Raw genomic sequence first — 14,170 nt, forward strand, 5'->3', positions numbered from 1 at the left:
ATCTGATTTTTAAAATGTGCAGGTCCAATTATTTAGAGTCAAAAATTTCAATAAAGAAAAAAAGAAAGCTTGTTCTTTAACATTCATTTTGAAAACAGTTTGCCTTATTGCACATGCACCTAGAGCTACTCCATTGCAGCCTATTTGCCATGTGGTCCATAAGTTTTCCAAAAGCTGTTTAAATGCAATAAGGAGTTACTAAGGCATATTTTTAAAGCAGCTATAGATCCAGCCCACTAAAGATGTTTGTTCAGCCAGGCAGTGGTGGCACACACCTTTAATTCCAGCACTTGGGAGGCAGAGGCAGGTGTATCTCTGTGAGTTCGAGGCCAGCCTGGTCTCCAAAGCAAGGTCCAGGAAAGGGGCAAAGTTACACAGAGAAACCCTGTCTCGAAAAACGAAAAAAAAAAAAAATGTTTGTTCAAATGTTCAAAGAGGGATACTCAGTGGTTGCTAGGTGCATTGTTCAGAGAGGACTGTGTGCAAAGTCCAAGTCCAATAGAGTCCCAGGTTTTTCATTTTCCCAATGTTACCTGCTTCACTATTGTCCCAATGCATAGTACTAAACTTGTTATCGATTCCTACTGCTCCCCTGTTTAAAATTTTGGTTTGCTCACATTCATTTCCTCTACCACAGTATTCTATAACCTGTGCATTCACATTCATTTCAAGTTCTCTGATGTAAGGCAAAATGAAGTTATAGTCTCTACTCTAATAGCACAGGAATAGCCATCACTCTAGTTCTTTACAAAGTCCTTGTTCCCACTGACGGTTCCTGATTCACACCTCCTCTGTGAGCATTTCTTTCAGCATTTTTGTCTTTGAAGCCTCCATCAGAATGATTCTTTAAGCTCAGCTTTCAGTGTACTCTAGAGTTGGTCCTTTCTAAAGAAAAATCTCTGGCCAATTCCTCCCAAAACAAATTCTAAATGGAACAGAGAACCTGGTCAGATCTACTTATACCAATGTCCCCACTTTTTCTTCTCTATTTCTTATATTAGGCTTTTCATCTGGCTGTCATAAATGTCACTGAGAAAAGTGACGTAAAGCAGAAAGAATTTATTTTATTTCACAATTGAAGGGTACGGTCCATAAAATGTATCACTTTGAAGTGGCTGGTCAGATCCCACACAATCAGGAATTGAGTGACGTATAGTTGTCTGTGTCTCAGCTCCCTCCTTCCACTGATGTAATGCCTCCATAGTTTATAAAATGCTGCCTCTCAGGTAGGTGTGTGCATTATTTTGAATGTGACTGACCCCCGTAGGATCGTGTTTGAAAGCTTGGTCCACAGTTAACTGTTTGAAAAATATTAGGAGTTGTGGTCTTATGGTAGGAGGTGTTTCAATGGGGGGGGGGTGGTATTTGAGGTTTTAAAAGGCCATGGCAGATACCATGTACATCTTTTTGCCTGGTGCCTTTGGATCAGGAATAAAACATTCATTTACTGTTCCAGCTTCATGCATGTGTGCTTCCTGCCATGATTCTCATTGACCAATCCCCTAAAAGTGTAGGCAAGCCTGATTTAATGTTTTCTTTTCTAATAGTTGCTTTATCCTAGTATCTCTTCACAGCAGTAGAGTAGTAACTGTGTATCTTCCTTTCTTCTAATAAGAACTCAAAGGAGCATACCACAATATTCTTGGATTAACCTTTATCTACATAATCACATCGAGGTGTCTTCAGAAACATCTGCCTTAGATGATTAAGTTTCCTTCTGCCTGGGTGTTAAAAGTAACTAATCCATTATGTGCACTGTTTTAGGAGCCAGTGACCTTTGAGGATGTGGCTGTGAAGTTCACCTCAGGCGAGTGGGCTTTGTTGGATTCCAGTCAAAAGAAGCTCTACAGAGATGTGATGAAGGAAACATTTTTGAACTTGACCTTTATAGGTAAAACCAAGCATGCTCCTGTTGCATATTCAGTCAGAGAACAACTATTTCCTGCTTTTGTGTGTAGTGGTGTGATTTGAATTCCTGAATGGAACATGTAGTGACTTTAGTGTGCATGCCCATCTCATAAGAGCTAGATAGTAATAATTTTTTTAAAGATCTTGAATATGTCATAATGAATTCTTTGGGTTTATTTCTAGAGAAAACACTAGAAGAAAATATTGAAGAGGACTACAAAGATCTCTGCAGAAATCTGGGGTAATTTATGTTCAATAGAAAGGAATTTTCATCAAACAATTGGGAGTGGTAGGACAACTGAGATCCTACATAATGATCCAAATATATCTAAATGCAAATTGATTTCACACAGATTCCTATAATGGATCATTGAATTGTATCATTTAATATTTGAGTATCTCATCTGTGCAATCTATAAATATCACCTACATGTGATGCCACATCAAGTTCTGAAAGAGCTTTTCCAGTGGTTTATGAAGCAAAAACTTCCCTTCATATCCAAAAGTGTTTACTACCTTTCTATATATTCTTTTGAGACTTGGAACGTAAGTGCTGTGTTTTGTTGCTTTCTTTTGCTCTGGGGTGGAGCTCATTTTTATTTAATCTTCCTTGTCACAGTCCCATCATAAAGGGAAGCCAGAGCAGGAACTTAAGCCTGGCAGGAACCTAGAGGCAGGAACTGAAGCAGAGGTGATGGAGAAATGCTATTTACTGGTGTGCCCTTCATCCCTTTCTCAGCTACCTGCCTGGTTCAGCCCTGGCCCACATCTCTAGGGGACACCACCCACAGTGGGCTGGGCCACTCCTTATCAATAGTTCATTAAGAAAGTATCCCCACATACTTGCCTAAAAGTCAGTCTGATAGAGCTGTTTTCCAGTTGAAGTTCCCTCTTCTCAGAAGTGCTTTCTGTCTTGTGTCAAATTGTGAAATGCGAACAGCACAATTGATCATGACCAGCACAATTGATCATGGGACACACAAATACATGACCAAAAATCTCTATTCTTTCATGGAATGTTTGTCCCTAAATACTCTTGATATCACAGTATAAAGTAGAATATGACATTTGAAGTCTCCCAGCGTTAAAACGACTCTAAAGACTCTGACTAGTCACTTTAAAATACCTAGATCTCTTTAAAATCTCAAAAAGTCTCTACTGTGAGCTCCTGAAAAATTATTAGTAAGTTTGTGCTTCTGTTTTCAAAGTAAGAAGAACAGGGGCTTACTTCTAGTCAGATCAATGCAAAACCAAAATACTACAGTGTCAGTCATCCCCCAGATCCATATCCGAATTTGGAATTGGTTCACAACCTCCTGATGTCCTGAGTGTTTTTCATGATCCACCCTTTTGGTTCTGCCATGCACTTGTCCAATGGTTTCAGACTGACTTCATTCCACAGCTGCTCAGTCCTTGGCGATCTTCCCATGGTACTGGCCTTTCTAATACACCAGGAGCTCCCCACATTGAACCTTCACCAATGGCCTCCTGGCCTCTCTTCAGGGACTCCAACTCTATGACATGGTGCCGTACATCAACTTCTCCCAAAGCTCTTCTGTCCTGGTGTTCCCACTTTGTACAAATCAGCACCTTCAGTAATGGCCTCTCCTGGCCTTTGTTAGTGTTAGACCTCAGTTTCTTTCCAAAACCCTTTCAATCCAGCAGGTCCCAGGATGCAAAAACCAGTACCACCTGGAAATTTCTCATAAACTGTTATAACCTCAGCCAGCTTGAGATCTGGGCTACATGTCTGTGTGCTGCAGCCATCTTCATGTGCAGCTTGGCACCCTGTGCACTCCAAGTCTGTGTGCTGACTGAAATCCCTGAAGGTTTTTCTTAAATGATGCTGTTTTCTTGTTAATACCAGGTCATTCTTCAAGCCCAGGTGATAGGGAATCACAGATTCTTAATTTAAAACATTATAAAAACTGCCCCATTAGAGTATTTGATGTGCCCTCTATCATCTCTGAATCTATAATAGCCAGACTTCCATCTTTTACATTGTTCTTAGTATCCCTATCCTCTAAGCTCCTGCAAATGCTCATTAACCTCTGAACAATATTCACTGATTTTTTTCCAGCCCAGTGTTCCAGACATTCTCATAGTCCTTTGTACAGTGGTAAGCTCAGCTCTGTCAGAAAAATACCCCATGAACCTGGGATTCAACTTGTATTTTAGAGTGCTTTTTGTTCTTGTGATAAACACAATGACTAATGTCATCTTTGGGGTTAATAGGGCTTATTTTGGTTTACACTTCCACATTACAGCAGCAAGGGAAAACAGGACAGGAATTTAAAGTAGGTAGGAATCTGTAAGCCAGAACTGAATTGGAGACCATGGAGAAATGCTGCTCACTGGCTTGCTCCTTGCAGATTATTAAGGTATCTTTCCTACATAGCTCAAGCCTTCCTTCTAGGGACACACCACACAGCATGGTGTAAGCCCTCTCTCATCAATCAAGAATGAACAAATGCTCCCATAGACTTGATTATAGGCCCATCTAATGAAGCCATTTTCTCAATTAAGGTTCCCTATTCTTAGATGACCCTGGCTTGGGTCTAGTTTAATAACAAACTAATCAACACAGGAAGAGTATATAGAATGCCAAAATGCCATAGTGTTATACAACTCTAAGTCATTATTATGATTGCTTCACAATGCTAGGACCTTTGCCTGAATGTTCCCTCCTTTTATGTCCATTGATTATTTTATGTGTATGTATGTGTGCTTGTGTATATGACCTGTGCAAAAAAAAGATCTGTGGAGGTCAGAAAATGACAACAGATCCTTCAGATCAAGAGTATCAAGAATTTGTCGGCCCTCCACATGTCAGCTGGTGAACAAACTGCAGTGAGCTGGAAAGCTGGAAGAGCAAGTATTGTTCTTAACCTCTGAGCCTTTAGTTCCTTTGTAATTCTTTTTTTTTTTTTTTTTTAAAGACAAGGTTTCTCTCTGTAGCTTTTGGAGCTTATCCTAAAACTGGCTTTGTAGACCAGGCTGGCCTTGAACTCACAGAGATCCACCTGCCTCTGCCTCCTAAGTGCTGGGATTAAAGGTGTGCTCCCTCCCCCCAGCTTCCTTTGTAATTCTTATAGAAGTCAAGTCAACACTATACTTATTTGCCGTAGAGGGTCTTTACATGCGGTCTATATACTGTCTTTAACATTGGAGACATTTTGTTCTTGCCTGTGGAATAGTATAGTTGTAGTGAATCAGACGATCTGGCCTTCAATATTTCCCTCATTTACAGTAATGGTCTTCTCTCTTTTGTTTGCAGAACTCAGGTGGTTGAGAAAGACTGTGGATATGAGTGTGATAGTCAGTGTGATGAAATCCAGGAACCAATTTCAGAAAAAAAAGACATGCCTTCTGCAATAAGAATTTGTGAAAGCCAAGCAAATGTAAGAAACATCATTGGTCATTCATCCTCACATGTGTGTCCAAGAGACCAAACTAGAGTGAAACAGCCTGAATATATGGAAGCTGTGGCAAAGGCTTTCAGACATGAGAAACATTGGAAAGATATCATTCATTCTGAGTCAATTCAGGTACTTGAAACTTCTACAGAGAAATCCCACAAAAATCAACAATGTAATGAAGCCTGTAGGAGTCTCACTTCTGATAAGCCTCAGGAGAGAACTCAGACCAAAGATAAGTTCCATGTGGGAGTCTTAAAGAGATATAAATATGGCCAGAAAGATAAAGGGATCCATACAGGAGTGAAACCATTTGTGTGTAAGCATTGCAAAGAAGCTTTCATTGATTCCACTGACCTCATCAACCACCAAAAAAGTCATATTGGAGACAAAATTTACATTTGTAAGCTCTGTGGGAAAACATTTAAATATGCTTCATGTTTTGAGAAACATAAAGTAAGTCACAGAGGAGAGAAGCTTTATACATGTAAGTATTGTGGAAAAGGCTTTACCCGCTCCTATGGTCGTAACATTCATGAAAGTATTCATACCGGAGAGAAGCTTTATACCTGTAAGCATTGTGGAAAAAGCTTCACCAGTCCCGCTTATTTTAAAATTCACGAAAGAATTCACACTGGAGAAAAACCTTACGCATGTAAATATTGTGATAAACCCTTTGCCATTTTGAGTTCTCGTAATGCTCATGAAAGAGTTCACACTGCTGGGAAGGCTTATATATGTAAGCATTGCGGAAAAGCCTTCACCAGTTCTAGTTGGCGGAATGTTCATGAAAAGGGTCACACTGGAGAGAAGCCTTATGCATGTAAGTATTGTGGAAAAACCTTCTTTGGATCTAGTTCTCGTAACTGTCATGAAAGAATCCACACTGGGGAGAAATCCTTTGTTTGTAAAACATGTGGGAAAATGTTCCTTCTCTCTCATCATCTTACCAGCCATGAGAGAATTCACACAGGAGAAAAACCGTATGCATGTGAGCTTTGTGGAAAAACCTTTACCAGTTCCAGGTGGCGTAAGACTCATGAAAGAAGTCACAATTTAAAGAAGCCTCATTTTACATGTAAGCATTGTAGAAAGGCTTTCACCAGTTCAAAGCTCTGTGTTACTCATGAAAGAACTCACACTAGAAAGAAGCTTTATGCATGTAAGTTTTGTGGGAAAACCTTCACCAGGTCTACTCACCGTAACACTCATGAAAGAACTCACACTGGAGAGAAGCCTTATACATGTAAGCATTGTGGAAAAGCCTTCCCTAGTTCTTATTATTGTAACATTCACGAAAGATCTCATACTGGAGAGAAGCCTTATGCCTGTAAGCAATGTGGGAAAACTTTCACTAATTCCACTTGCCGTAACGTTCATGAAAGAACTCACACTAGAAAGAAGCTTTATGCATGCAAGCATTGTGGGAAAACCTTCACCAGGTCCACTTACCGTAACACTCATGAAAGAACTCACACTGGAGAGATGCCTTATATGTGTAAGCATTGTGGAAAAGCCTTTCCTAGTTCTTATAATCGTAACATTCATGAAAGATCTCACACTAGAGAAAAGTCTCATGCCTGCAAACAATGTGGGAAAACCTTCACCAGGTCTACTTACCGTAACATTCATGAAAGAATTCACAGTGGAGAGAAGCTTCATGCATGTAAGCATTGTGGGAAAACCTTTGTCACTTCCACTACCTGTAAAATTCATGAAAGATCTCACACTGGAGAGAAGCCATATGCATGTAAGCATTGTGGTAAGACCTTTACCCTTTTGAGTTCGCTTAATACTCACAAAATAATTCACACTGGAGAGAAGCCTTATGCATGCAAGCATTGTGGAAAATTCTTTACCCGCTCCAGTTATCGTAATATTCATGAAAGAGGTCATACTAGAGAGAAGCCTTAAACATGTAAGCATTGTGGAAATACCTTTGTCAATTTCAGTTGGTGTAATACTTCTGAAAGAAGACTGGAGAGAAAGCCCTTATGTGTGGGGAAACTCTTCAGTCTGATGATCTTACATTCATGAAAGAATTCATACTGGAGAGAAGCCTTATGCATGCAAGCATTGTGGAAAAACCTTCAGCTGCACTTGTCATAAGAATCATGAAAGCTGTCACACTAGAAAATAGTATATAATACATTGGGGCAAAGCCTTCACAAATTCCACATGCCATAGGAGTCATGAAAATATTCACACTGGAGAAAAACCATTTGTAAAACATGGGAAACTGTTTCTTTGCTCTCATTTTATCAAGCACAAAAGACCTCACAGTGGGGAGGAACATTATTAATATCACCATTATGAGAAGCCTTTAATGCTTCCAGTTTCTGTAGCATACATGGAGCAACTTACACTGGGGAGAAGCCTTGTGCATGTAATCATCTTACAAAAGCTTTCATCAGTTCCATTTGCTGCAACATTCATAAAGAATTTACCCTGGAGTGAAACTGTACATGTGTAACCATGTGGAAAAACCTTTAGCAGTAAGTTTCTCCTGTAGTCATGAAACAGTTTCACAATGGTGAAAAACTGTAATAAATGTGGGAAATAATTCATAGAGTTTAGAAGCCTCTTCCTTGAGAGTCGTGTGTGCCTTCATTTCTGTGTTTCACATCCTTACACAAACCTATGCAGTGTCAGAGTGAAAAGGAGTACACTGGGTAGAACGTGTTCCAGTATTAACTCACACTGCATTGGTCAAATTGCTTCTATTGTGAAGTATGAAAGAAGAATGTGGTTGGACTATGAGATGCATCAGCTAGTAATATTTCTTTCTAGAAAAGCTGATTATCTTAGTTACCTCCTTGGGTCATATGTGGTGGAAGTAGAGAACCAATTATGAAAGCTGTGTTTTGACAATTGTATGCACATTTCCAAATGGAGAGAGAGAGAGAGAGAGAGAGAGAGAGAGAGAGAGAGAGAGAGAGAGAGAGAGAGAGAGAAATGAGTAAAATAAAATGTTCAAAGGAATGGAGACGCTAACAAATACAGTGTTTTAAATGTGGAAAGAAACAGATTGTGAGACCCTTTAAAACCAATTTTAACTCAGTATTTTAGTATATATAGGAGGAAAGCCACTTGCAGTGTATGTAATAATATCAGGGTTTTTTTTTATACATACCCCTAGGCTTTGAATACAAGTGTAGTAGTGGTCAGAGTGAGAATGCCCCTGTAGGCTCATAAATTTTGATACTTTGTTCTCAATTCATGGAACTCTTTGAGCATGATTAGGAGGTATGGTGTGTTGCAGAATATCTTTTACTCTAGGAAAGTTTTGAAGTTTCAAAAGAAACTGAAACTCCCAGGGTTTTCTCCCTGCCTCCTGACTATGGATTAAGATGTGAGCTCACAGCTGTTCCTGCCACCATGCCTTTGCTATGCCATTGTGGACACTAACCCTCTGTAACTGCAAGGCCAATGTAACATTTCCTTTTAAAATCACATTAATGTTTGATTGGTCACAGCTATAGAAAAGAAGCTCTGACAACCAACTTGGAGCTTTAAAAAAAACAAATTCAAACAAAAGAAATTATTATTGTAAAATTATGAAATGGCTTTGTTTCATTTTAAATGATATAAAATTTTTGTAACTTTTTTATGTAGTTAAATCTTATATCAGAAATACTTTGTGGAAGTTAGTCCAGAATATTTTAGAAATAAACAGCTTGAAAGAAGCACAGTCAAATTCTGAGCATTTTTATTATTGGCCCATTCCTACACAGGAGTTTTACATTTCATTATGCCTTTATTAGGAAGGTAAGACGTGGCTTTTCTGATTACTCTAGGTTATATTTTCACATCTGAAGACATGGAGCTAGGAATTGCAGAGGAGAGATGATAAATGACATTTATCTTTGGGTCTGACTTACCAGTTGGTGAAACTGCTGAGAAGGATAAGATGATATGGCCTGGTTGGAGAGGGTGTGGCACTGGGATGACTTTGAGGTTTCCATGTAGCTAGAGTTTTCCTGCCTTGGAAATGCAAGTTTCCAGCATTTCCATGCACTTACTGTTTTAAATTAGCCCTATTTCCGCTTTGAACTTTCATATCATGATGGAAGCTCTTAGTTACTGCCCAGGACTATGCTTGTTTGCCTACTGTTATGTTTCCTGCCTTGATAGTCATGGACTCTCAACTTCTGAAAGTGCCATTACATGTTTTCTTTCATAAACTGCTTTGATCACCAAGTCTCTTCACAGCAATAGGAAAATGACTAAGAACCTGTGAACCAAAACAGTGATCATCATGGCAAGATGTCAGTAAAGGTGCAGTAGTGGCATCCATATCTTATAGGTAATCAGCTACTGTAAGAAATTATGGCTGTAACCTGATCAACCAACCAGAATATGTCATGGAATTTAGGGAACCTCCATCTGCCTTTTTACTAAGTCAACATCATTCCTGAGTCACAGAACTCATTTTTTTTTAATTTAAATTTTTATTGACTGTGGATTTCTCATCATGTATTCTGATTTCATTGATTTCCCCATCCCTTCATATCCACCCTCTGCCCTTGCAACCTCCCCCCGAAATAAAATAAAATACAATTTTTAAGAAAAGAAAAAATAAAATCTCATTGTGGAAGCTGCAGTGTGGCCCAGTGAGTCACGCCGTGTACCCTTTAGTCCATACATCTTTGCTTGCAAGTGTTGATTGCAATGAGGCATTGGTCTGACTTGATGCCCCTTGCTTTTCCTACACTACCGGTGCTGGGCCCTCACTAGGACTCTTCTCGGCTATCCTATTGCCCTGTTGCATGGTGATCCTATAGCTTTAGAGCTGTGGGACTGGTCCCTTCATATGTTGAATGGTTCATAGATGGGGTGGGTGTTGCAGTTGGCCAATTCATCCATAGCCCTGGGCCTCGGCCTGGGTGGTAGCTGGCTGGATTGGTCAGTCCACCACCTCTCCCTCATCCTTTCCAGGGTTAACTCTCCAGCATTGCCCTGGCTACTCATCCAGTGCAGCAGGCAGCAAGGGGCAGGGACAGGTCTGCTTTCATGCCCTCAGGGACCAGCTCACTTGCATGCACACCACCACAGCCAACTCTACTGTGTTGCCCTGGGGAGTTGTGGCACCTGCTCTCACAGGTGATCACTCTTGCAGTTGATACAGCACAAGTCAAGCTTTCCCATGACCCCGGGGCCAGCTCTCACAGGTCACATCTTTCCCTTGCCCACATCACCATCTGGCAGATGAGGGCCTATCTTTCCCACTCTCATACCCTTGGAGCTGGCATGCCCATGCTAACAAGCTCAGCTCTACTATGTTGCCCAGGTGAGGTATTCTGAGTGATGCTGCTGGTGAGGGGAACGGCTTGCTTTCCTGACTACTAGGTCAGCATTTCCACTTGCATTACATGGCAAGGGACAATGGGGTTTCATTTCTCTACCCATGCTACCGCATGGCAGATGAAGGGTGAGGCCAACTCTCCCATTCTCACACCCTCAGGGCTGACTCACTTATACCCATTCAAACAGGATTAGCTCAACCATGCTGCCCAGGCATGATGCAGGGCCGACTCTCCCAAGTGCTGCAGCTGGCGAGGGACAGGAGCAGCTCTCCCATTCTCCTGACCCCAGGGACAGTTTTGCTGCCTGTAACTGGGAAGAGGGGTAGAGCCAGCTCTCCCGAGTGTAGCATCCAGTGAGGGGTGGGGACAAGTCTTTGCAGCCCTATCCCCATGGCCTTGACTGGTAACAGAAGTCAAGGAAACACAAACCATGGTTGTGGCAGGGCCATGGACCCAGACATGGCCCTTGGCATACAACTCATTTTTATACTCACAGAGAAGTATAGTCCATACATTTATTTAAGTAAACTCTTTAGTGCAAACAATTCCAGAAAACCACAACTTTTCATAATGATCAGGATCTCACGCCCACTTAATACATCTAATACACAACTCATGCACCTGCTGCTCACTGAACATCTTCAAAGGAGTGAAAAGTTTCTAAGAACCAGACTACGAGGTTGTCTTAGCTGAGACCATGTCTCTAAGAAATAACAGAACCTACACCTATAATGCCTCAACAATATGGTTGCCAAAACAAGAGCAATGACAATACCAACAGACAGGAAAGGAGATTTCATCGGGCTACCACTCCTAGACAAAATATAGGCAACTAATGAAAGAAGTGGTGTCTCCCAGGTCTGAGCCCTCTAATTGGTTATCCAGTACACAGCAATCAAACCTAAAATTATACCCACCCAAACAACAAAAATGCATTTGCGCAGTTATAAAACATGTTTCAATAATAAGTCAAGCATGCCATCAATTCCAGAACTTATTGTTGGTACATGGCAAGGGTTGGAGGGAGAAAAGGGAAGGGGAAGTGTGGTCATTAGACTTTTAAAAAGGAACTGGAAGGTTGACTCAGCAGTTGTGAGTGCTTACTTTTTTTGGAGAGAGTTGCAAGCACATATGTTGTCTGTGATTCCAGGTCCAAAACATTCAATGCCACAACTGAAGTCAGCTGGCTCTTACAAGTACCTTGATGCACCTAAAAGCACAAATATACACACATAAAATATGTAAAAAAAAAAAATTTACAAAGAAATATTTGCTTAATAATGATGGCATGATTTTCTTCCTTGTCATTTCTGTTGCCTGGAAACCTCAGACAAACAATAAACTTTCCAACAGTAACAAGCATATAGGGAAATTATTTGCAGTCTGGAGAAATTGATCCATGATGGAAAGCATTGGCTACACTTCCTGAGAGGTTCACTTTGTTTCCCAGCATGTAAGTCAGATGACTTACAATCACCTGTCCTTTTAGTTCCAGGGATCTAACCACCTACCTCTTCTGGTCCTCAACAGGCACATGCATGACTGTGTACACACACATACGTATAAATTTAAAAATACAAATTAAAAAATGGAGACCAGGGAGGTGCTTCAGTGGTTAAGAACGTTTACTGCACTTTCAAAGGAAGCTAATTTTTTAGCATTTGTGTTTTATTTGAAATTTAAACTGTAGTGTTTCTTATAGTAATACTTTTAAACTGTTCTAAAATACCAAGTTACTTTTTTGCTTGCCATTACTAGTTTATTGGTAATTATATTTACATGAATCTGAATTTTCTAAGTGTCATTCATATAGACTTTTTTTTCTGAAGATGTATAGTCTCCTTCACCCCTCGGTGTGTGTGTGTGTGTGTGTGTGTGTGTGTGTGTGTGTGTGTGTGTGTGTGTGCACATGTGCCTGTGTGCATGTGTGTCCATGCCTGTGGTTAGAAGTGTGGTTAGTTTCCACTGAAACTAGAGTTAGAAGTATTCTTGAGCTGCATAAGCTGGATACTAGGATATAAACTTATCTATCTGCTTTTAATATTTGGAACATCTCTCCAGTGCTGACATTTAGATACTGGTTTTGCGGGGGGGGGGGTGTTGAGAGAGTTTCTTTGTGTAGCCCTGACTCTTCTGGAATTTGCTCTGTAGACCAGGCTGTCCTCAAGCTCCCATGTCTGCCTGCCTCTGCCTCCCAAGTGCTGGGATTAAAGGCATGTGCCACCACTGCCTGGCTCTTAGAAGTGTTCTTAAAGTAAAGTTACATAGGGTCCCCCCCCCCATTTGTACTGGTATTTTTTTTCACAGTTTAATGTATTTCTATAATACTTTAGCCTTGCAGTTTCCTATTACCCATTTTCAGTACCTTCCCTCTATTCTTCAACACCTACTTCTCAGTGTGTTTTCTTTCTTCTGTGTCTTTTTGTTTGTGCCCTATGGAGTGTAAGTTTTTTGCTGAAGCCTGGCTCTGAATTTATTAACTTCAACAAGGGCAAATATCTGTGGATATGTCACTGAAGAAAATTACTCCTCTATCCTCAGAAACCATGAATGCAAGTAATCCCTGAGGATTGATGGTCTCTTAGTTTTCCCCCCTCCTCACCCATGATGAAATGCTCACAGGCCAAATCTCATGTAACTTCTGTGCACTGCCACATGTGCAGTGAGTTCTTGAGTGCAATAGCTGTATCATCTGCTGAGAAGATTTGGTTGCACTTCTCATGCTCTGGAGCACAGAATCTCCACCTCTCTTCATAGATGTTCTCTGAAGCTTGGAGTTGATGATAAGGCTGACCCATTTCAAACCAAACCCTTCCTCTGCATGGCAGCTTGGGCAGTTACAGGTTTCTTAGTCATCTATACACACCTGCAGTAAGAAGTTTCTGTAATAAATGCTGTGCGCAGCACCCATCTATGGATATGAACATGCAAATTTACAAAGCAGTTTGACATCAACATTCTCCAAGGCAGTAGTAGTATTATGTTCTGCCTGAGAAATGACCTCCCCAGCCATAGGCTCTAGACAAGTTTTAAAGGATCTGGAATGAGGACTAAAGAGATGACGAGGTAGCTAAGAGTACTTGCATGTCTTCTAGAATACCCATGTTCATTTCTAGCTATGCATATTAGGCAACTGTCACCATTATGATGTAATGCATTTTCTAGGCCATCATAACTCTCCTATGGCCCTTACAGACACAAATACATAGTGCACATGCACGCACACTTGCATGAGCACAAACATGTAAGAATGCCTATTTTAAGAACTCAGCATGAGGTTTCTCTGTGGAGAGGGTGACAAATCCAATGAGAAAGTGATAGGTTATCCTAATACCACCCATTCCACAATTTGAGAATATATATATTTCCTGACAGGTTGATAATGTAGCTCATGTAGCTGGTAATATGTGATGACTTCTTTCCTCACAGATTGCAGAGGAAATTCTTGTAGTTTGAAGCCATGAAAGTAAGAGAAATTTTTCAGCTTTGCTTCAGCTTGATTTCTCAATGTATTGTGGCCAAAGTATGTTGTCATCAGCC

General features: G+C 40.5%; 1 protein-coding gene across 5 annotated transcripts in view; it reads left to right on the forward strand.

Moving 5' to 3' along the window:
• Nucleotides 1-7,888, forward strand: part of LOC114680842 (zinc finger protein OZF-like) — a 69,322-nt gene extending 61,434 nt beyond the window's left edge. For all 5 annotated transcript variants that reach the window (XM_037197922.1, XM_037197921.1, XM_037197920.1 and 2 more), the window contains 3 exons: nt 1,765-1,891; nt 2,092-2,149; nt 5,186-7,888. In XM_037197922.1, the coding sequence (XP_037053817.1) occupies nt 1,765-1,891; nt 2,092-2,149; nt 5,186-7,238 (2,238 nt within the window). In that variant the 3' untranslated portion in view covers nt 7,239-7,888. The remainder of the gene's footprint in view (nt 1-1,764; nt 1,892-2,091; nt 2,150-5,185) is intronic.
• Nucleotides 7,889-14,170: the final 6,282 nt, after the last annotated feature.

Source organism: Peromyscus leucopus, chromosome 22 (genome assembly GCF_004664715.2).
Source record: "Peromyscus leucopus breed LL Stock chromosome 22, UCI_PerLeu_2.1, whole genome shotgun sequence".
Taxonomy (NCBI): domain Eukaryota; kingdom Metazoa; phylum Chordata; class Mammalia; order Rodentia; family Cricetidae; genus Peromyscus; species Peromyscus leucopus.